The following is a 16,130-nucleotide window of genomic DNA, read 5'->3' on the forward strand; positions in this document are numbered from 1 at the left end:
AAAGTGAAGAGCAAGCAGAGCTGTCTTAATTACATTACCCACAATGAGATAATTATCAGGAGCACCGGGTGCTGTATATTTTCACTGTTAAAAGCAGTTAATGAGATGCATAGAGACATTGTTCTTTCCCGCTTTGGGAGTCGTTTCCTCCTAAACACACGAACTCGCGTCAAATAATGAAACTTTACAAGCTGGTTTACTAAAGCATCTAATATTTATTCATGTTTTACAGGTCATAGATGAGCTCTCTCAGCAGGATTCCTGTTTGATGAGTAACACAGCCATCCAGTCACATCCTCTCACCCAGACTGAAATTACCCCGGCAACATAGGGTGCTGTGTTTATCTCAGATGCAGAAACATCCTCTTCCTCTCTGCACGGGACGTGTTATCAGTGTTCCTTGTACCACCTCGATCAAGCCTCGTCTCCGCCTCGCCGAGGAAGTTCATGGGTTCTGAGAAGAGATGGAGAGAAAACACCAGGCAGCCGGTTTGTGAAACCGCCATGTGTGATTCATTCCCTCACTTCATTCACATGTTGTGACTCATTCAGTTTTTGGGCTGCAGGCACTCATATAGCACTAGAGTTTGATTTTCAAGGTGCATCACCTCATCAGGTGCATCACCTCATCAGGTGCAGGTGCATCCCAACATGCCCTTTATATGATACATTATGGCATCGGGTGTGCGACCCAGTCAAATTTATGATGGGTTGCATTAATGATGAACAGGAACTTTCTGGCATGTACCTGCTCAACAGGAGCGTGCTAAGTCTTATCTTATCTCTGGAACTTCATCCAATGAGCATGTCATGCAGGGAACCAGGAATAGATTCCTTCCCTCCCTGCAGGAACCACACGATGTGCTTTATCACCTCTTGTCGCACTGTTACAGGCTGAAAGAGAATATCCTCAGTGGCCGAGACTGCTGGGTATTCTATCAACTTTGAGGTGAGTAAGTCTAGAGTGCGACCTCAAAAGCACCAGCCAGATAAATGTGTTCACACGGAGAAGAGAATCTAGTGCCGTGTCAGGGAACACAAGAACAGGCTTATTTATATGGAAAATGTGTCAAATTAAGTCAATTTCCCCCCTTTAATGTCTTCTGTCTTCTTGTTATTTGTGAGAATCCTACTTGTAAACTGGTTGTCGGTCCCTATACGAACAAATAAACACGCAGTCTTTGGGGATATGAATCTGTCAGAGGAGTCGTTCTCTGTGTTGTGCATAGTTAACTCTAATAATGAATGTACCGGTATAGTTTTACCCAGGGAGTAGCATACGAATGGAGCAAAAGACAATTACAATTCAGCTAATCTTGGGGCAAAATTTCGATCTTTATACCAGCTCCTGACCAGCAGTGACACATTATTTCAACCAGTCAAACCATGGCATAATCATAAATAATGTCAAGAGCAAAATAAAGAATAATTTTGCCAGTTTTACAACATCTCATGTGGATGTTATTAGCCCCATGTTCAACGGAGAGATTTGAACTATACCTGCGTGTATAAATGATCTGATTTGGATAAATGCAGGAAACGGCCTGTGTGAAGTCTGCTGGCTTTGGGCTGACCCTGAGTCAGATCTTTAGTGCTGTTGTGGTTGTAGTTCTTGTGTCACAGCTGAACCTCCCCGCAGTTGTTCTAGAAACTCATTAGTAGATAATTGAAAGTATCAACACTGATTATGAGGAGTGCTTGGGTGACATCCCAGAGGTCTTTGTAATTTAAATGAGCAATGACAAACAGACAGACAGACAGACAGACAGACAGACAGACAGACAGACAGACAGACAGACAGACAGACAGACAGACAGACAGACAGACAGTGCTGCTCCCTCACACAACACTGAAGAGAGGCTTCCTGTTTATGGACTGAGAGACAGTTTTGGGCTGTGATTAATCATCGTGTTTGTCTGAGGATCCATCAAAGATGACCTCTGTGGTGAGCTTTTTTTTTTCCTTTCTCTTTATAGGACTAAATAAAACCTCTGAATAGGGGTGAGAGGGACTGCAGCCAAAAACATCTTCCACAGGTCTAGAAAAATCCAAAATGAGTGTCACCGTTTAGGCTGCAGCCTTCCTTCTTTAACCTTCTTAAAATGATATGCTCATGCACTGAGCTCTCATGGCTGTTCAGCAACCTTGTTGCTCTTATTTTAAGATGCCATTAATCACTGTGCTGGGGAGATATATTACATCGCAGTGCAACTCAATGCAAACAGAATCTAAATTGAGTTGTAGCACGCTGTATGATTGATCTTTCTTTCTATTTCTGATACTGGCTGGTCTCTAAAAGTGGTTCCTTCTTAGGAAATTGTGGGTATAAACAGCAAATCAAAATCTGCCCTTGAGTGCAATTCGAGAGAGAAGGTCAAAGAATAACGTGACCCCAGTTTCATATACTGGATTTCAATTTCAGTTGGCACTCTGCTGTGTGGTTCTGGTAAAAAGAGAAAAGAGATCGGAAAGATTTGATAAAATTCTGCGCAACCAGGCATCCTCCAGCTTAATGAGCCGTCCGTGATGGAGACGGAACACCCACTTTACTGTTGAAAAGGAAAATGTTGTAGTATTATCCTCCGAAACAGAACACTGCAATTAGACACTCACTGTTAAGAATGTGCGACTCTGCAGCAGAGAGCAACATTTCAGAGCTCTTCTAAACTGGGATCATCTTGGTTGCCATAGTAATGGCCCTAGATGACCACACAATGTCTGAGACTTTGTGTGTACTGACAGATCCCAGCAGTGTATCCCAGATGTGGCATGTTTGGGTTGGCACGCAGCGTTGGAGCAAACTAAAAGCTTATTTTTCACTGTTATTAAAATACTCTAAAATCCAGTGCGCAGAAATGCATCTTGGCTCACTTCCCACATCCTCTCCGGCTCCTCTCCTCTCTGCTCAGACACACTTTTCTCCGTTTTCTGTCTCCTCCCAGACCACCAGCAGTGATGGGGTGCTATCTCACGCATCTCGATCAGAGGGAGAATGGGAGACATGCCTCTGCTGTCGACCCCCTGCTGTGATCACTATCTGAGTTAGTGACTATTGAACCTGTAGCCGAAGCTCCAGCATTGGCACCTGCATGTGTGTAGTGAAAAGGCCAGCAGGAACAGGAGAATTGTTGATGGTGTGTCTGATGAATCAGAGTGATTCATCTCTCCTGTGCAGAGGCAGAAAACAGGTGACTCAGGAGGTTTCAGACAGTACAGTATGTTCCCTGTGGTGGTAAAAGGAGTATCGCAAAAGCCAGATGGCAAAAGAATACGTCAGGTCTTGGTTTACCTCTAAAAATACACTAGTGAGGTTCTGCACCCCCATCTCTGGCTCGACCAAAGGAACCCACATCACACAGCAGCTGCATCGTTTCATTGTTCAGTAATTTCATGTAAATGAGCCCTGTTTACTCATCGTATTCGGTTGACGCGCCAACAACAACTACTTAAGTTCACTTGGTTTGCAATGATTGAACAGGCCACCTGCACTTGGATTACATTCCACAGAAGCACATGGATTATTAAATCTTTCTTTTCAGGCCCACTTTGGTTAATACGCCCCTGACGAGCTGCAAAAAAGCCGACAGCCTCTTTTATCCTCCAGCATGTTTCACACAGGGAAAACACGGTGGTGACAATGTAAGAGGGCTCCGGTGCACCACTGGGAAATCTGAGAATCCACAGCGGAGATCCACCTGACCTGGGATGAGACTGTGGTAAATGGTCTCTGTCAGTCACTCAGACACCTCAAGCTACAGACGCTACCTCTAGCTGAGAGAGTAAGGCTGGAAATCTAATACTTGACCCTATGAAACCAGCTACAGCCAGAGAGAGATCACGTTTCACGTGTGGGTAGCAATGAGGACCACCGGCTTGGGGATAGCACCCATATTTCTGCAGTGCTGGGACTCAATTTAGTTGAGTTGGCATTTTTAGAGCCTTAGGAAAGGGATTATTGAGCAGTGCTGCACATTTGCCGCATACCGGTGAATTTTCCTTGCCTGGAATTTGGGGAAATATATGTGTATTTCTTTTATCCCATTGCTACGCATTTGACATGCCCTAATAAATGTTTCCACTGACCCTGCATGTCACACTTGACCTTTATATGGCGACATCTTAACTGATTTGCAAGCATTCCCGGCATGTACAACCACACTGGTCACACAGTTTTTTCTTTCTCTGACACAGCATCTGATTGTTAAGGGTGGTGACCATCCCTCCTCCCACCTCAGTGGCCCAGCGTCGTAGCCGCCCATTTGCTCTTTAAGGGCAGCGGACGGATGTGCTCATTGGACATTCAGAAGTCAGCTTGTTAAACTAGCCTGGAGGGACCTCTGGCAAACTACACCAAAGCCTTGTGAAATCACTGGTGATTTCAGCTGACCTTCATCTAATTTGAAGCCAGGGACCCATGCAAAGCTGGTCAGATTTAGCATCTCAGACGCTAGCGGGAGGAAGGGGCAGCATCATTATATCCAACTGCTCAGAAAAACACCATAAAGACAGGAGATGTGGTGCATGAATTTATTTCAACATATATTACTTTATAGTTTTATAATTAGTTTTTTGTTAAGAGACACAATACAGAGTATATTACATTAGATTTCTACAACAACAATTCAAAAAACAGTTTGCATCAAGATACAGAGAAGGCTACTCTCCAGAGCTGTTATAAAATCTATATAATTTCACATCTCATCATTAGATTCATTGAGTATGTCAAGAATTAATCAACAATTAATCCCTCACATAATAGTCCACATGGGGAAACACCGGCAAAACTCATTGCTGCTAGTGGCTACGAGTGTGCCAGAACAGGGCGTCTCAAGACTGGGGCTATATGTCTGCGGATAAATCCGGTTCAACATGATGTTGCGTCATCCAAAGTCTCCATCTAAGGCTTGAAAACTAAGCCAATAAAAGAGGTTTGTTTGTCAATGGAGAGACGTGGTGAAACGTTGGTCTATGAAATTAAAATACTGGGAAATGTGTGCTTGCAGAAATGTGTCATCAAGTACATTAAGCAAAGCAACTGTCTTACAGCTTTTTGGGTGACAGGTAGCGCACGTGGGTGTGTGCGTGGGTGTGTGCGTGTGTGTGTGTGTGTGTGTGTGTGGGGGGGGGGGGTTCATTTAGGGCTCAATTAGAAGTGATTTTCAAGAAAAGGGCAGACAGCGAACGCGGTGTCACTATAGCGACAGGACTGATGGGCTGTCATGAGAAGAGTGGATAACTGAAGAAAAGTGGAGACAAGGCACGTGCGTGTAGTCGCAGTTGCGCAATCCCTTGCGCACGTACACATGCGCGACTGACATAACAGTAATGCAATTAAAGCAATAAAACTAATGGGAATATGCAAATCATGACGTCTTTGATGCGTTCACTCCTAGCAGCGCGTGAGTGGCGTCTGAATCTGTGAGCTCTGTCAATCATAAACCTTCAGCTCATCTGAAACAAGAGTAATGAAGACAAGAAACACCGCTGCTCTGCTGCTTTCCACGGACCGGGAGACTGCAGCACATTTAGCGTTTGATGTTGTATTTGATTTGCTATTTTCATTTATTTATTTGTGATAATAAAGACTATAATTTTTTTTTAAACAAAAAAACGGGAGTGACAATGAATAAAAAAAGGAAAATAGAGCGTTCCATAAGATCTGCAAGTTGATCTTCATGTTCAAAAAATAGTAGAAAGAAGTAAATACGGTACCTATAGGGCCCTACCTTCTTGCTAACCGATCCATGACAATAGTAATAATACAATCTGCACAGTTGTGACACCATCTGTCCTTAGACACTCAAACCAGGTCAGGAAAAATGTAACAAAAAAACCCTTTTAGAGAAAAAGAAGAAGCCAAAAGGAGAGCCACAGATGAGGGATCTCTCTCCCTGGGACAGACAGATGTTTGCATTGTTTGTGTGCGGAAGTGCTTAATTTCCAGATCCTTTTAGGGATGCTAACAATCACTCTAATCACTGTAATCAGCCTTGTTATTGTAGTCTTAGGCGGTTTGAAAAGAAAGCAGAGGCACTCACGATACAGAAGCGTGATTATTTCAGGAAAATGGACGATGCACAAAGGTTTGGACATAAGGGAAAACAAGAAAAGCAATTCCATTTCCGGTCAACCCCCGCCCTCAAACAAACTATAAAGAAGACAACAGCAGCTAATACCTTCTCATATACTTTAATAGACTCTAGATCACATTTTGTGTTTAATTTGCTGCATTATGTACATCTTATTAGTGTGTTGCTACATACAATGTCCCAACAGTGATGGTAAAACCCTAAAACCCCATGTCCCCAATGTAGAAAATTCAGTGCTACATAGTTTGAACTACCTGATATTACTCTTAGAAATTTCAATTTATTTACACTAGAATTATAGCTTTACCTCTTAAATGACTGTTTTTTTCTTTAAAAATGGGTTTTGTGCTTTAGATTTAAATCACACACTCACACACACAATCAATAGAAAAAAAGAATAGAAGGCCCTTTATTCTCTTCTTCCTTGATAGCCAAGCCAACATTTTCACACACAGAAATGTACAGTCCCTGTGTTCTATTATGTCACATTGGAAATGAATCTCACTGTGAGCAGTTCAAAAGTTGAAGACTTGTCTTCCAGCCATCAATAGAGTTTTCATTATTAATAAAGCAGGAAGTGACCCACTGAAGTGTCCTGAGGTGACGCCCAATACTGAGAATTTGTCTCCAACACGGCCACATGACACAGATCTCACACAAACTGCTACATTATGATTTCTCTCCCCTCCATTTTTCAATTTAGTTTCAAAATTGATGTTCCATATTTCACGCATTGGCAGGAAGTCTGAGTGTGGTTTCTGTAAATGGCTTTCAGATGAGGGGCTCATGTTTCTCAGAGAAATAAACACGAGGACACAGGGCAAAGCACAATCCCATTAAGAGACCTGAAGTAATGGGTGAGACATAATTTTTATGGAGTCTCTAATAATAGAATCATTAGCACCACCACAGCACATGGCTAAAAAGCACAAATGTTTGGATGACAGATTTGCTGAGGAGCAATATGGGAAATTCTTAACAGCTGCCCGTGTGTCCTCGGAGCTGGGGGGGCAGTCTTTGGTCACAAACCGCAAACAGAAATGGCATGTGTTTCTGACGAGCTGTCAAAGTGTGTGCCGCTGATTGATGATGTCCATTTCCACTGCTGGGGATGTGATCCTGAGCTTGTCTTTCATGGACATTTTCACAGAAGTCTCTGGTGTAGTCATTAACAGTGCTTTGAAGCCTGGAACTGTGAATTGCCGTCTAATCTGAGCGCGCTCACACGCAGATTTCGATGGCAGTCGCCATCACCATCTGGCTTTTGTTCTTGTCTCGGCCTGTAGACTGGTGCTGGCCAGACTCCTCTCTGGAAGACAATGGGTCAGAGAGGACGCTGCGTTTGAGCGGTGCTGGACGCAGGCAGGAAGTTCCCGGAGGAGTAGAAGGCTCAGGGTGTCTGTGGGAGGAGCGGGATGAAGAGGAGGACGAGGAGGACGTGCAGCTTCCAGTGCACACTCCTGAGCTTGACCTCTCCCCCCTCTTGGCTCGATACGAAGCTCTGCGCCTGAGCTCACTGACCAGCTCGTACTTGATGAAACAGAAGACGTCCTTTACGCCGCAGCGTTTTTCGGGCTCTGCGGCCAGCAACCTTTGAAACATGCGCAGGGCGTCGTCGGTGAAGCGCCTCCATTGAGACGGGTACGTCCCCACAGGACAACCTGCTTTCTGCCAACGACGAAACTCCTCGTAGAAGGCGTCCACCGGCAGCGCCGCCTCCCAAGGAAAGTTTCCCGTCAGCATACAGAAGACCAGCACGCCGAACGCCCACACATCAAGGCTCGTGGTCACAAGGAAGCCCTCGGCGCGGCTGGCGCGGCACACCTCTGGAGCCGTGTACGGGATGGTCCCGCTCACGCGCTTCACGCGGCAGCCCACACGTCGGGTCATGCCAAAGTCCGCCAGTTTGATGCGTCGGCACTCACGATCGAACAGGAGCACATTCTCAGGTTTAACATCACGATGCACCAGGTTCTTGCTGTGGATGAAGTCCAGGGCCAGGCCCAGCTGCTGCATGCAGCGTTTCACCATTTCCTCTGGCAGACCCACCTGAGAAGAAGAAACAAGCGTTGGGAGACGGAGAACGGAAGAGGGGAACTTTGATTAATGCTCGTTCAGTGCAGCCCGCAGGAGCCGATAACCGTGTAACAGCAGACGGCGCAGCTCAAAAGAAGCCCTGATGATTATTTTGATGGGGGGAATTAATGCAGAGGGTCACGTGCTCATGTATGAAAAATGAAACAAAGGCGGCGTGGCTTTGAATTCCGCCGCAACCATTTTTTAATGAGTCCTTAGCAGAAGTGTGAAGTCAAGCACTCCCAGCACATCAACTGGAATAGTCCTAAACTAAAGCGAGAGCGTGTCCTGAGGAAAGAAACCAGGACAAAGATAAGGCTCCAATCCCCAAGGGGCTTGTTAAAATCGCTGATTGGAGCAGCTTTGACTGAGACAAGGCGATGGTTGGCAGAAGGGCTGATGACGACTTTACCTGTGGGGGGATGATGTCAAACAGGTCCCCGGCAGGAGCATATTCTTGGCCAAATACATAGCTGTCATCCGTCTCAAACAGCACATCCAGGACTCTGATGATGAAAGGGCTGCAACTCAGCGAGCCCGTTAGACTGTATTCCCGCAGGAAACTCTTGAGCTTTGTCTTGTTCTTGGTAACAAATTTCAGTGCAATTTTAGTGCCTACAACAATCAGACATAAACAGTGAGGGGAAGTTGCATAGCACAGTAAATTACAACCATAACTATCCAAGTAGCTCACGACACCTTTAAGGGTTGTTGTTGCTAAGCTAATTAAGTGATTTCTACTATCCGACCCTGTAACAGCTGTTACATTTACGCTTACAGTCAACTATTTATGATCACAGCTGCAGAATAAGTGAGACTAATCTTCACTGCCCCTTCAGCCTCTCTCGGTTATTTCACTTTCTCACAACACATTCAAGCTCAGACAAAGCTCTAGGCCTTGCGCAAACCATTTTCTCGTGGCTAATCACTACGGTGGAATAATTCAAATTTGTTTTCACAATTAACTTGGAGTATAAACAAATGTATGACCGTGTTGAGCGGCCTCGATCATCTGCTCGACTCACCCTGCGTCCGATGTGCCACCAGGTCCACCTTGCCATACGTGCCCTTCCCAAGTTCACGGATATGCTCGTATTGCTTGGCTACATCTGCTGCTGACAAGGAGGCGATGGTCAGGGACTGCATGTCCTCCACGGGCAGCCCCCCGCAGTAACCCATCTTAGATGTCGGGGAGCCCCCGCTGCTGCCCACCTGCCCCAGCCCAGTTGGAGAAAGAGACAGGCTCGCCTTGACACTGTGGGGCAGACTATGAAAAGGAAAGAACAGAAATGAGTTAGAAGCAGATTTCCATTATCTCAATATGGAACTTTGGGCTCGAATGGTCTTTAATGGAATATTCTGTTGGTATATATCCATATACTCTTGTTGACACATTGTGTCCCAGAGGGCGGTTAAATGCGGAAAGGCTTAACGGCCCTTCTTTTCCATTTCCAGGGAAGGTATTGACAGGGGAATGATCTCAGTAAATGTATTGGACTGTCTGCAGTCCCTCTAGATCTCTCGAGCCTGCTTTCAGCTACGTCTGGACGCAGACAGGGCTTACTGGCAGACAACTACCAGGAAATCAATATGACGTCTCAGATGAAGAAAGCAGCCTCGCTGTGCATATGAGCCGCGATGGTATGCCCAACGTTATGTCTGGCTGCTCAGTGTGATAAAAGTGGGATAAAAAGGAGGCTACTTGGGTTTGCCTTGAAAACTAGTTTTACTTTGCAGCACAGCAATAGTTTTAAGTTATTCAGTGGAAATGCTGAAGCAGAAAATAACTGTACGATTGAGTTTAATGGAGAGTTCAAATGCGGTCAAAAAATGATCTCTGCGGGGAAAATATAGTTGAATCTCCTTTTACTTTTTGGTTCCGGTAGAGCCACATACTTCAAATGGGCTCATCGATTGAAAAATTTAAAATCAGAACAGGATGATTGTGTACATGGGTGTATTTTTTAACACCTAGTAGAAATGATTGAAAATAATACACAACCTTTCCTATAATCACATTTAATCACCCAATCATTTGATGTGTGTGTGCTTCAGCAAGCACCAAAATCAGCACAAACATCTTGCTGATGACCTTTTCCCATCTATCAGTCAAAGGCAACCTCTCTGCTCTCTGTCCTTCCCTCCCTGCAGTCACCTTCTCACCGCCGCTGCTTTGAATTAGAACGTCGCAAAATGTGCCAGTGTTGTCTGTCAGGTGCTTTATAGAGGTGTGAAAAAAAAGCTGAATGGCTTAAGAGTTTTGTTGAGAAGCTGTGAAGGTGTTAGGGTTTCTCAGCAACTGTGTGGGCAGTGATAAATCTAGCTATTAGACAGTCAAACACTAAAATAGGATGCGTCCATTTGCCAGTACCATCTTCTTGGCGCATCACCCTCAGATACAGAACATTAAAAAAAACGCAGATGGAAAGAATATACAGGCATGGCTGCATCGCTGTAGATGACACTTGCATCTTGATCAGATTGGAGGTGATTGCATAAGAGACTGTGAATATTGTAGCCTCCTCATGCTGAACGTGCCCACTCAACTGCAGTCAGAAAGGGCACAAAAGTTGATCAGTGTCCACGTCCTGGTTCTTCCTTTTGTTGAAACATTTAAAACAGGACAGACAGACCGACTGGAAGAACATTTGCACACAACAGAGGCGAGAGAGCTTGTTTACTGGCACTTTTTAACCAGGCAGTTGAACACTCCACCGTGGATCTTAATCACATTACTCGGCTCCCACCAAGAGAACCCCCCCCCCAACCTCCACACCCAATGATGCAGGATTCTCTGCACCCATTTCTGTGGCAAAACTGGATTAAGCTGCGTGATGAGAGAGTGAGATGATTCCATAAATATGAACCAAAAACTGCACTGCAGTGCCCTGAAGGTGTGGGGATGAAGTTCTGTAATCTGTGGGAGATGATTATATGGAACGGTGTGTGTGTTTTGTGTGTGTTTGTGTGTGTGTGTGTACGGGGTTTGGTGTATCAGTGCAGTTACACTCTATCAAAGGTCCTTTGTGTTTCTCCATCTGAGAGAGAGCAGCTGGGAGCTTCTGCACAACTCAGCATTCATTAACAACGAAGGCCACATTCCCTTCCGCAACATCCGTGCTGCCCGTGTGCTTGTCCTCCCATACAGCTCAGGACAAAGTAATGGCTGCAGGCATCGCAGACAGATTTTAATCTATCTTTAATCACATTTCACTTATTTAAGCATCTTTATTTATCCCAGTAAAACAGAAACAAATGTGCTCTCCTCACATTCAAATGAATGAGCTTCCCCTACTTAACAATTACTCAAATGGAGCAGATAGCAAATCTGAAAACCAGGTTGTTGCAGAAAAATTCAAAATATCGAATTTCATTTTCAAACGAGTATAGCTAAAGGATAGAAATGCGTTGTGTTTAACACCACATCACAAAACCTATAGACACAGTTGGCCTTTCCGTCACTAAATGCCCAGAGTTGAGATGACAGACAGACAGAGAATCCCTTCTGCAGGTGCAGTATGTGACACATATTTTATGAAATGAAAACTTTCATAAATGTTCCCTTTAATGCACTTAACATGCCTGATATATTTGTTACCTGCACAAAATGGAAGACTCATCATTTCCATGCAGCTTCTAATAACATTGAGGTTTGGTTTGTGCAATATGTCATTGCATACCTACTGCATTCAACCTATATAATATTAAGATGATACCTGTCATTTCCGGGAGTGTTGGCCTAGAGTGCATCTGTGTTTGAGATGTTAAATAGATTGGCTTTCAGTCACCAAACCACGCTATTGTATCAGCACCATAGACTGTACAAGATGGACCTCATGAGGGACTAGTCCAGTCGTGTCCAGAGCCAGTCCCTGGGTTCCCACTTTCCATGGTACAAGCAGTTTCTGCCCGGTAAGACTGAAATCCCGGATGGATTATGGCCTTTGAGGACTGGATCCGGACAGCCCCTGGAACTGAAGCTTCAGGTACATCCAAAATGCATTGAGCATCTGCACGTTTTATGTTAGCGGTGAAGATTGTGTACGTGCAGCCTTTTATCTAAGGCTCTGATCATCAATAAGAAGAGTGTTTCTGTGATATAGGGGGTCTCCTTCAGTAGCCACCAACTGGTACCATTGTAACAAACTGTGTCATGACTGATTAATGCACAAAACCTGCTGTGGCTGCAGAAGACCAGTTGAAATGGGACCATGAGGAAATAATGATATCAACTCAAAAGATTTTTTTCCTGCAAAAGTCTGTCCTTTAACCCACATAAAGTACCTGTCTGAAGGGACATCAGCAGCCTTCAGTCCTCTTTTCAGACAGCTCCTCTCTTTTCTGTTCCAGAAAATGCAAAGGAGGGACTAATGAAAGAAATAAATAGATTGCACTGCCTGTGTCGCATCTTTACCTACCTCCATTACTAATGGACTAGTTGCTTTGCTCTTGGCAGAAGAGGCATTACGGTTGAAGACTGATCTCCCGTGTCCAATTTTCTGTCAAAATGCCCAACCCGCCTTGCTGCCTCTGGGTCAAACAGAAACCATTGAGGGAAATATGATGTGACAGATGCAGCGCTTTTCTCTGGATGTCTGCTGGAAATAACACAACAGTCCTCATGGGAACACACTGAACATGAGCGTCGGCCCTTTTCCAGACACCTTCAAATAGAAATCTCAGCCAAAAGCTAAAAGGGCTTTCTGGGACATGGGTGTAAACTTGAAATTCGGAATCACCTCGTCTAGCAGAGCATGGAACGTCAGAGCTTGCCCGCTTCATCTGAATTAAACTCCCACCGTGTTGGGAAACACACCAGCATGCACTCGCTGTGACAAATCGCCTGCGCCCCTCGTTGCCTTGCTGCCCAGAGTCCTGCTGTGTAACCCTTGCCTGACTGTCCTCAACTTGCTGCTACTGCCCTTCCCATAATCTCTCGCTGAGCTGTGTGTCACACGTCCCTTGGAGATTACACTGGTTGAAAGATCCTGGCGGTCACGGAACGCCTTCCAGGATGACCTGCAATCCATTTAAAAAGCTTCACCTCTAGCTGGAGGAATCTTCACACTGATTGAGCACAGAAATCACGCTGACAGCAAAAACGGACAACAGTACTAATATCAATAACAAGACATTCAAACCAGCACTGTTTGGGATTAACATTAGTCATCATCGCCATCGTTGTCACCAAAATCAAACAATTCGCCAATGGAACATAATATACTCAGTGCACCCCCCCTCTTCTATCTCGTCACAGTCCTGCTTCAATTTCTAATAAAAATGCTTTTCTCACAGGCAAAGAGGGACACACCATGACAGACAGTCCACAATGCAACAAGACTGTATTCGAGCATCCCTTCCTCGCGCTAAAGAATGTGTTCCCTTTGATGTCAGGGTACCTGGGGAGCTGGCGCTCTAATAAGAGCTCAGAAAAGAGGGGCTGAGTGGGGATGTGGCTAAACGCCGTGACGCACATCTGAAGACACCGCAATGGTGATTTCTGATCCTGCACATGCACATTGGTCCATATCACTATAATCAAGACTACAGTCTGTATTTGCACCCACACACACACACTCACACACACAACTGGATGATAACAAGTGCCACTGGGCACACTGTAAACAAGTAACTCCGTCCAAAGACTGTACGCAGGCTTTCTGTTGAATGTTTTCCTACAGCAGGTTTAGTTTGAATTCGCAAGATTTGCCAAATTCTATTCTTTGGTTTATTTTCTCCAGGATTGCAGCAACATGCATTTATTAAGCTTCTGTTTCCGTAAAGGGAGTTGTGAGTGTGTCTCTGTCTTGAATATGTTTACTGTAGCTTTTGCTGCTGGTATTTCTAGGTTGCTGTGAATGGGATATTATAGGACGACTTATGATCCCTGTTAGCGCAATGAAACATCTGCCTGTGGCTAAAAGAACCTTAATCAATAATGTCAGTTCAAGCTGCTCAATCCAGCTGTCCATTTAAATGAACTATAGGTGTCATTAATGGAGAGCTATCACCTGGACAACATAATGAAGGGCCATTAAAGTGGAGTGCCGAGGATGTCCTCGCATCTATCTGGCACATGGCAAAAGGAGAATGTTAACACAAATCAATGCAGGTTTCTCCTGTTATGTGGGTGGAAATGCAGAGATCCAGCTGTTGCATAAAGACCAGGGAACTTTTACCACACATGTTTGTTTATGAAACAGGCCAAAGGTCAGATGTGGCTTTAAGTCAAGGTTTTTACGTTTAAATGAAAACCTTCTCTAACTCCGCAGTGTAAACATTCTCACAATTCCCCCTCTCAGTCTCCCTCTCTCTTTCTTCCCAGCAGACAGTGACCTGGATTCAGGCACCGCGGGGTGCATCTGCTGGAGGTATCGACTCGCTCACCTGCTGGCGACCTGTCTGTCTCCTCCATGGTCCTGCATCCGAGCTGCTGCACTCTGATCGGCTGGACTCTGCGGGAAAGAAACGATGAATCGATCTCCTCCCCGTAAGAAAGAAGTTAATAATCGGGCAGGAGGCGCAGGTTGAGTTCCACAGCTGACCAAGCGCTCGGATGAGGCGCGTCGCTGCGTTTCTGCTTCAGATGACGTTGTCCTGTTTACGAAGCCGGTCTTCAGCGTGCGACTTTCTTTGTACTAAATCATCGAAATCTAAAGATGAGTGTTGTGGACACAGCCCGCGACCCCTCTTTCTCAACCTTCCACGTTACGGGAGAAATGCTCGTGTTTATCTTTCGCTCCTCCAGTGGTCCGCATGACCCAGTTCGGCACCGCATGCATAAAAACTCTGAGAGGCAGACCCATTCATTCACACCCGCACAGCCGGTATAGAAACACCTCTGCAGAACGCGTGGCTGAATCGGCACAATCCCGCTCTCTTCAGATTGCGCGTCTTGGAGACCATCTGTTTGAGGTGCTCATCGGTCCAGTAAGACTCTGAGGGTGACAAGTAGTGGGGGGGTGGGGGTCTCAGATGTTCCTCTGCTGGTCCTACCAGTCAGCTCCCTCATTGTTCATCGTCTCCACCCTCTGGCAAACTAAATACACTCACGTGTTCCGGGTCCTAGCGCCCGGCTCCCCTTACTCAGTCAACAAAAACTCACTGTGTCCCTGTACTCTTCCCACTTTTGATTCATGCATGGAGGGAACAAGCTGCTCCACTCTTGCATAATTCATCATATTATGGCCCGAACTGACTTTGCCAACGGTCCCGATTAGGTAACAAATTGGCAAGACTTTTATTGAATTCACAGCTTGCCCTACTGCTGTACACATGGCCCCCAGGGTACCCAAACACTAATCACATTTATTTCTATACCATTTCTTTTCTAACAAGAATGAAACACCCTTTGAGTATTTATAACAGAACAATGTCAAATTAGAAAATTTGGCTCAGTTTTCAACAGGTCATGTAGATATAAACATATATCTCAAGTTTTATATATTAACTGTGAAGTCGAAAATATTCTCAGGGACCATTTGGCTTTATAAAGTGGGTTGTGTTCGTGACATCACAAACCACAGACTTGACTTTGAATGTGTTCCCTTTTCAAGTATTACTTTTTTGGGAAGCAGCTCAGGCTCACAAACGGCCCAGTTTTTTATAGTCAAGGATCAATAAGACCACCATCTTTATTATTAGTGTGAAGCTGCATCGCCATTCTGAGACATTCAGGTGCAGCAGAGGAAGGTGCAGAGTTTCCCCTGGATCATTTCAGAACAGAGCTGACATAAATCACAGCACAACACAAGCGCTGAAGGCTGACAGCAGAGCATACCAGGGGTCAAGCCCCCCAGGGGGACACAAACTTCTGAGCTGTGAACAAATGGATCCGCGCATCCCTCGGCTCCACATCCTCTTCCTCACTCTATTTTCTGGCACCAGATTCTTGACCTAGTTTATACTTTTTATGTGTCACCTCAAGTTTTCCAAATCTTGTTGCAAGAAGGTGGCCTTGTTTCC

The 16,130-nt window shown here is 45.0% G+C and overlaps 1 protein-coding gene across 2 annotated transcripts; it reads right to left on the reverse strand.

Moving 5' to 3' along the window:
* Positions 1 to 4,513: 4,513 nt before the first annotated feature.
* sbk1 (SH3 domain binding kinase 1) lies at positions 4,514 to 15,191 on the reverse strand. Of its 2 annotated transcripts, none has more exons than XM_011603618.2 (4): positions 14,553 to 15,191; positions 9,191 to 9,432; positions 8,578 to 8,780; positions 4,514 to 8,138 (listed from the first exon to the last, which is right to left on the reverse strand). In XM_011603618.2, exons 1-4 carry the CDS (start codon positions 14,588 to 14,590, stop codon positions 7,311 to 7,313), a joined length of 1,311 nt encoding a protein of 436 aa, XP_011601920.1. In that variant the 5' UTR covers positions 14,591 to 15,191; the 3' UTR covers positions 4,514 to 7,310. The 2 variants fall into 2 exon arrangements, with proteins under 2 accessions (XP_011601920.1, XP_029703785.1); XM_029847925.1 differs by lacking the exon at positions 14,553 to 15,191 and adding an exon at positions 12,584 to 13,739.
* Positions 15,192 to 16,130: the final 939 nt, after the last annotated feature.

Source organism: Takifugu rubripes, chromosome 1 (genome assembly GCF_901000725.2).
Source record: "Takifugu rubripes chromosome 1, fTakRub1.2, whole genome shotgun sequence".
NCBI classification, from domain to species: Eukaryota; Metazoa; Chordata; class Actinopteri; order Tetraodontiformes; family Tetraodontidae; genus Takifugu; species Takifugu rubripes.

Excerpts from the sequence above, each read along its gene's own strand:
- sbk1 (XM_011603618.2), bottom strand. The coding sequence starts at position 14,590 with ATGCAGGACCATGGAGGAGACAGACAGGTCGCCAGCAG. Across the intron at positions 8,781-9,190 it reads GGTGGCACATCGGACGCAGG|GCACTAAAATTGCACTGAAA; the intron begins GTGAGTCGAGCA and ends TGATTGTTGTAG. Across the intron at positions 8,139-8,577 it reads TTGACATCATCCCCCCACAG|GTGGGTCTGCCAGAGGAAAT; the intron begins GTAAAGTCGTCA and ends TCTTCTTCTCAG.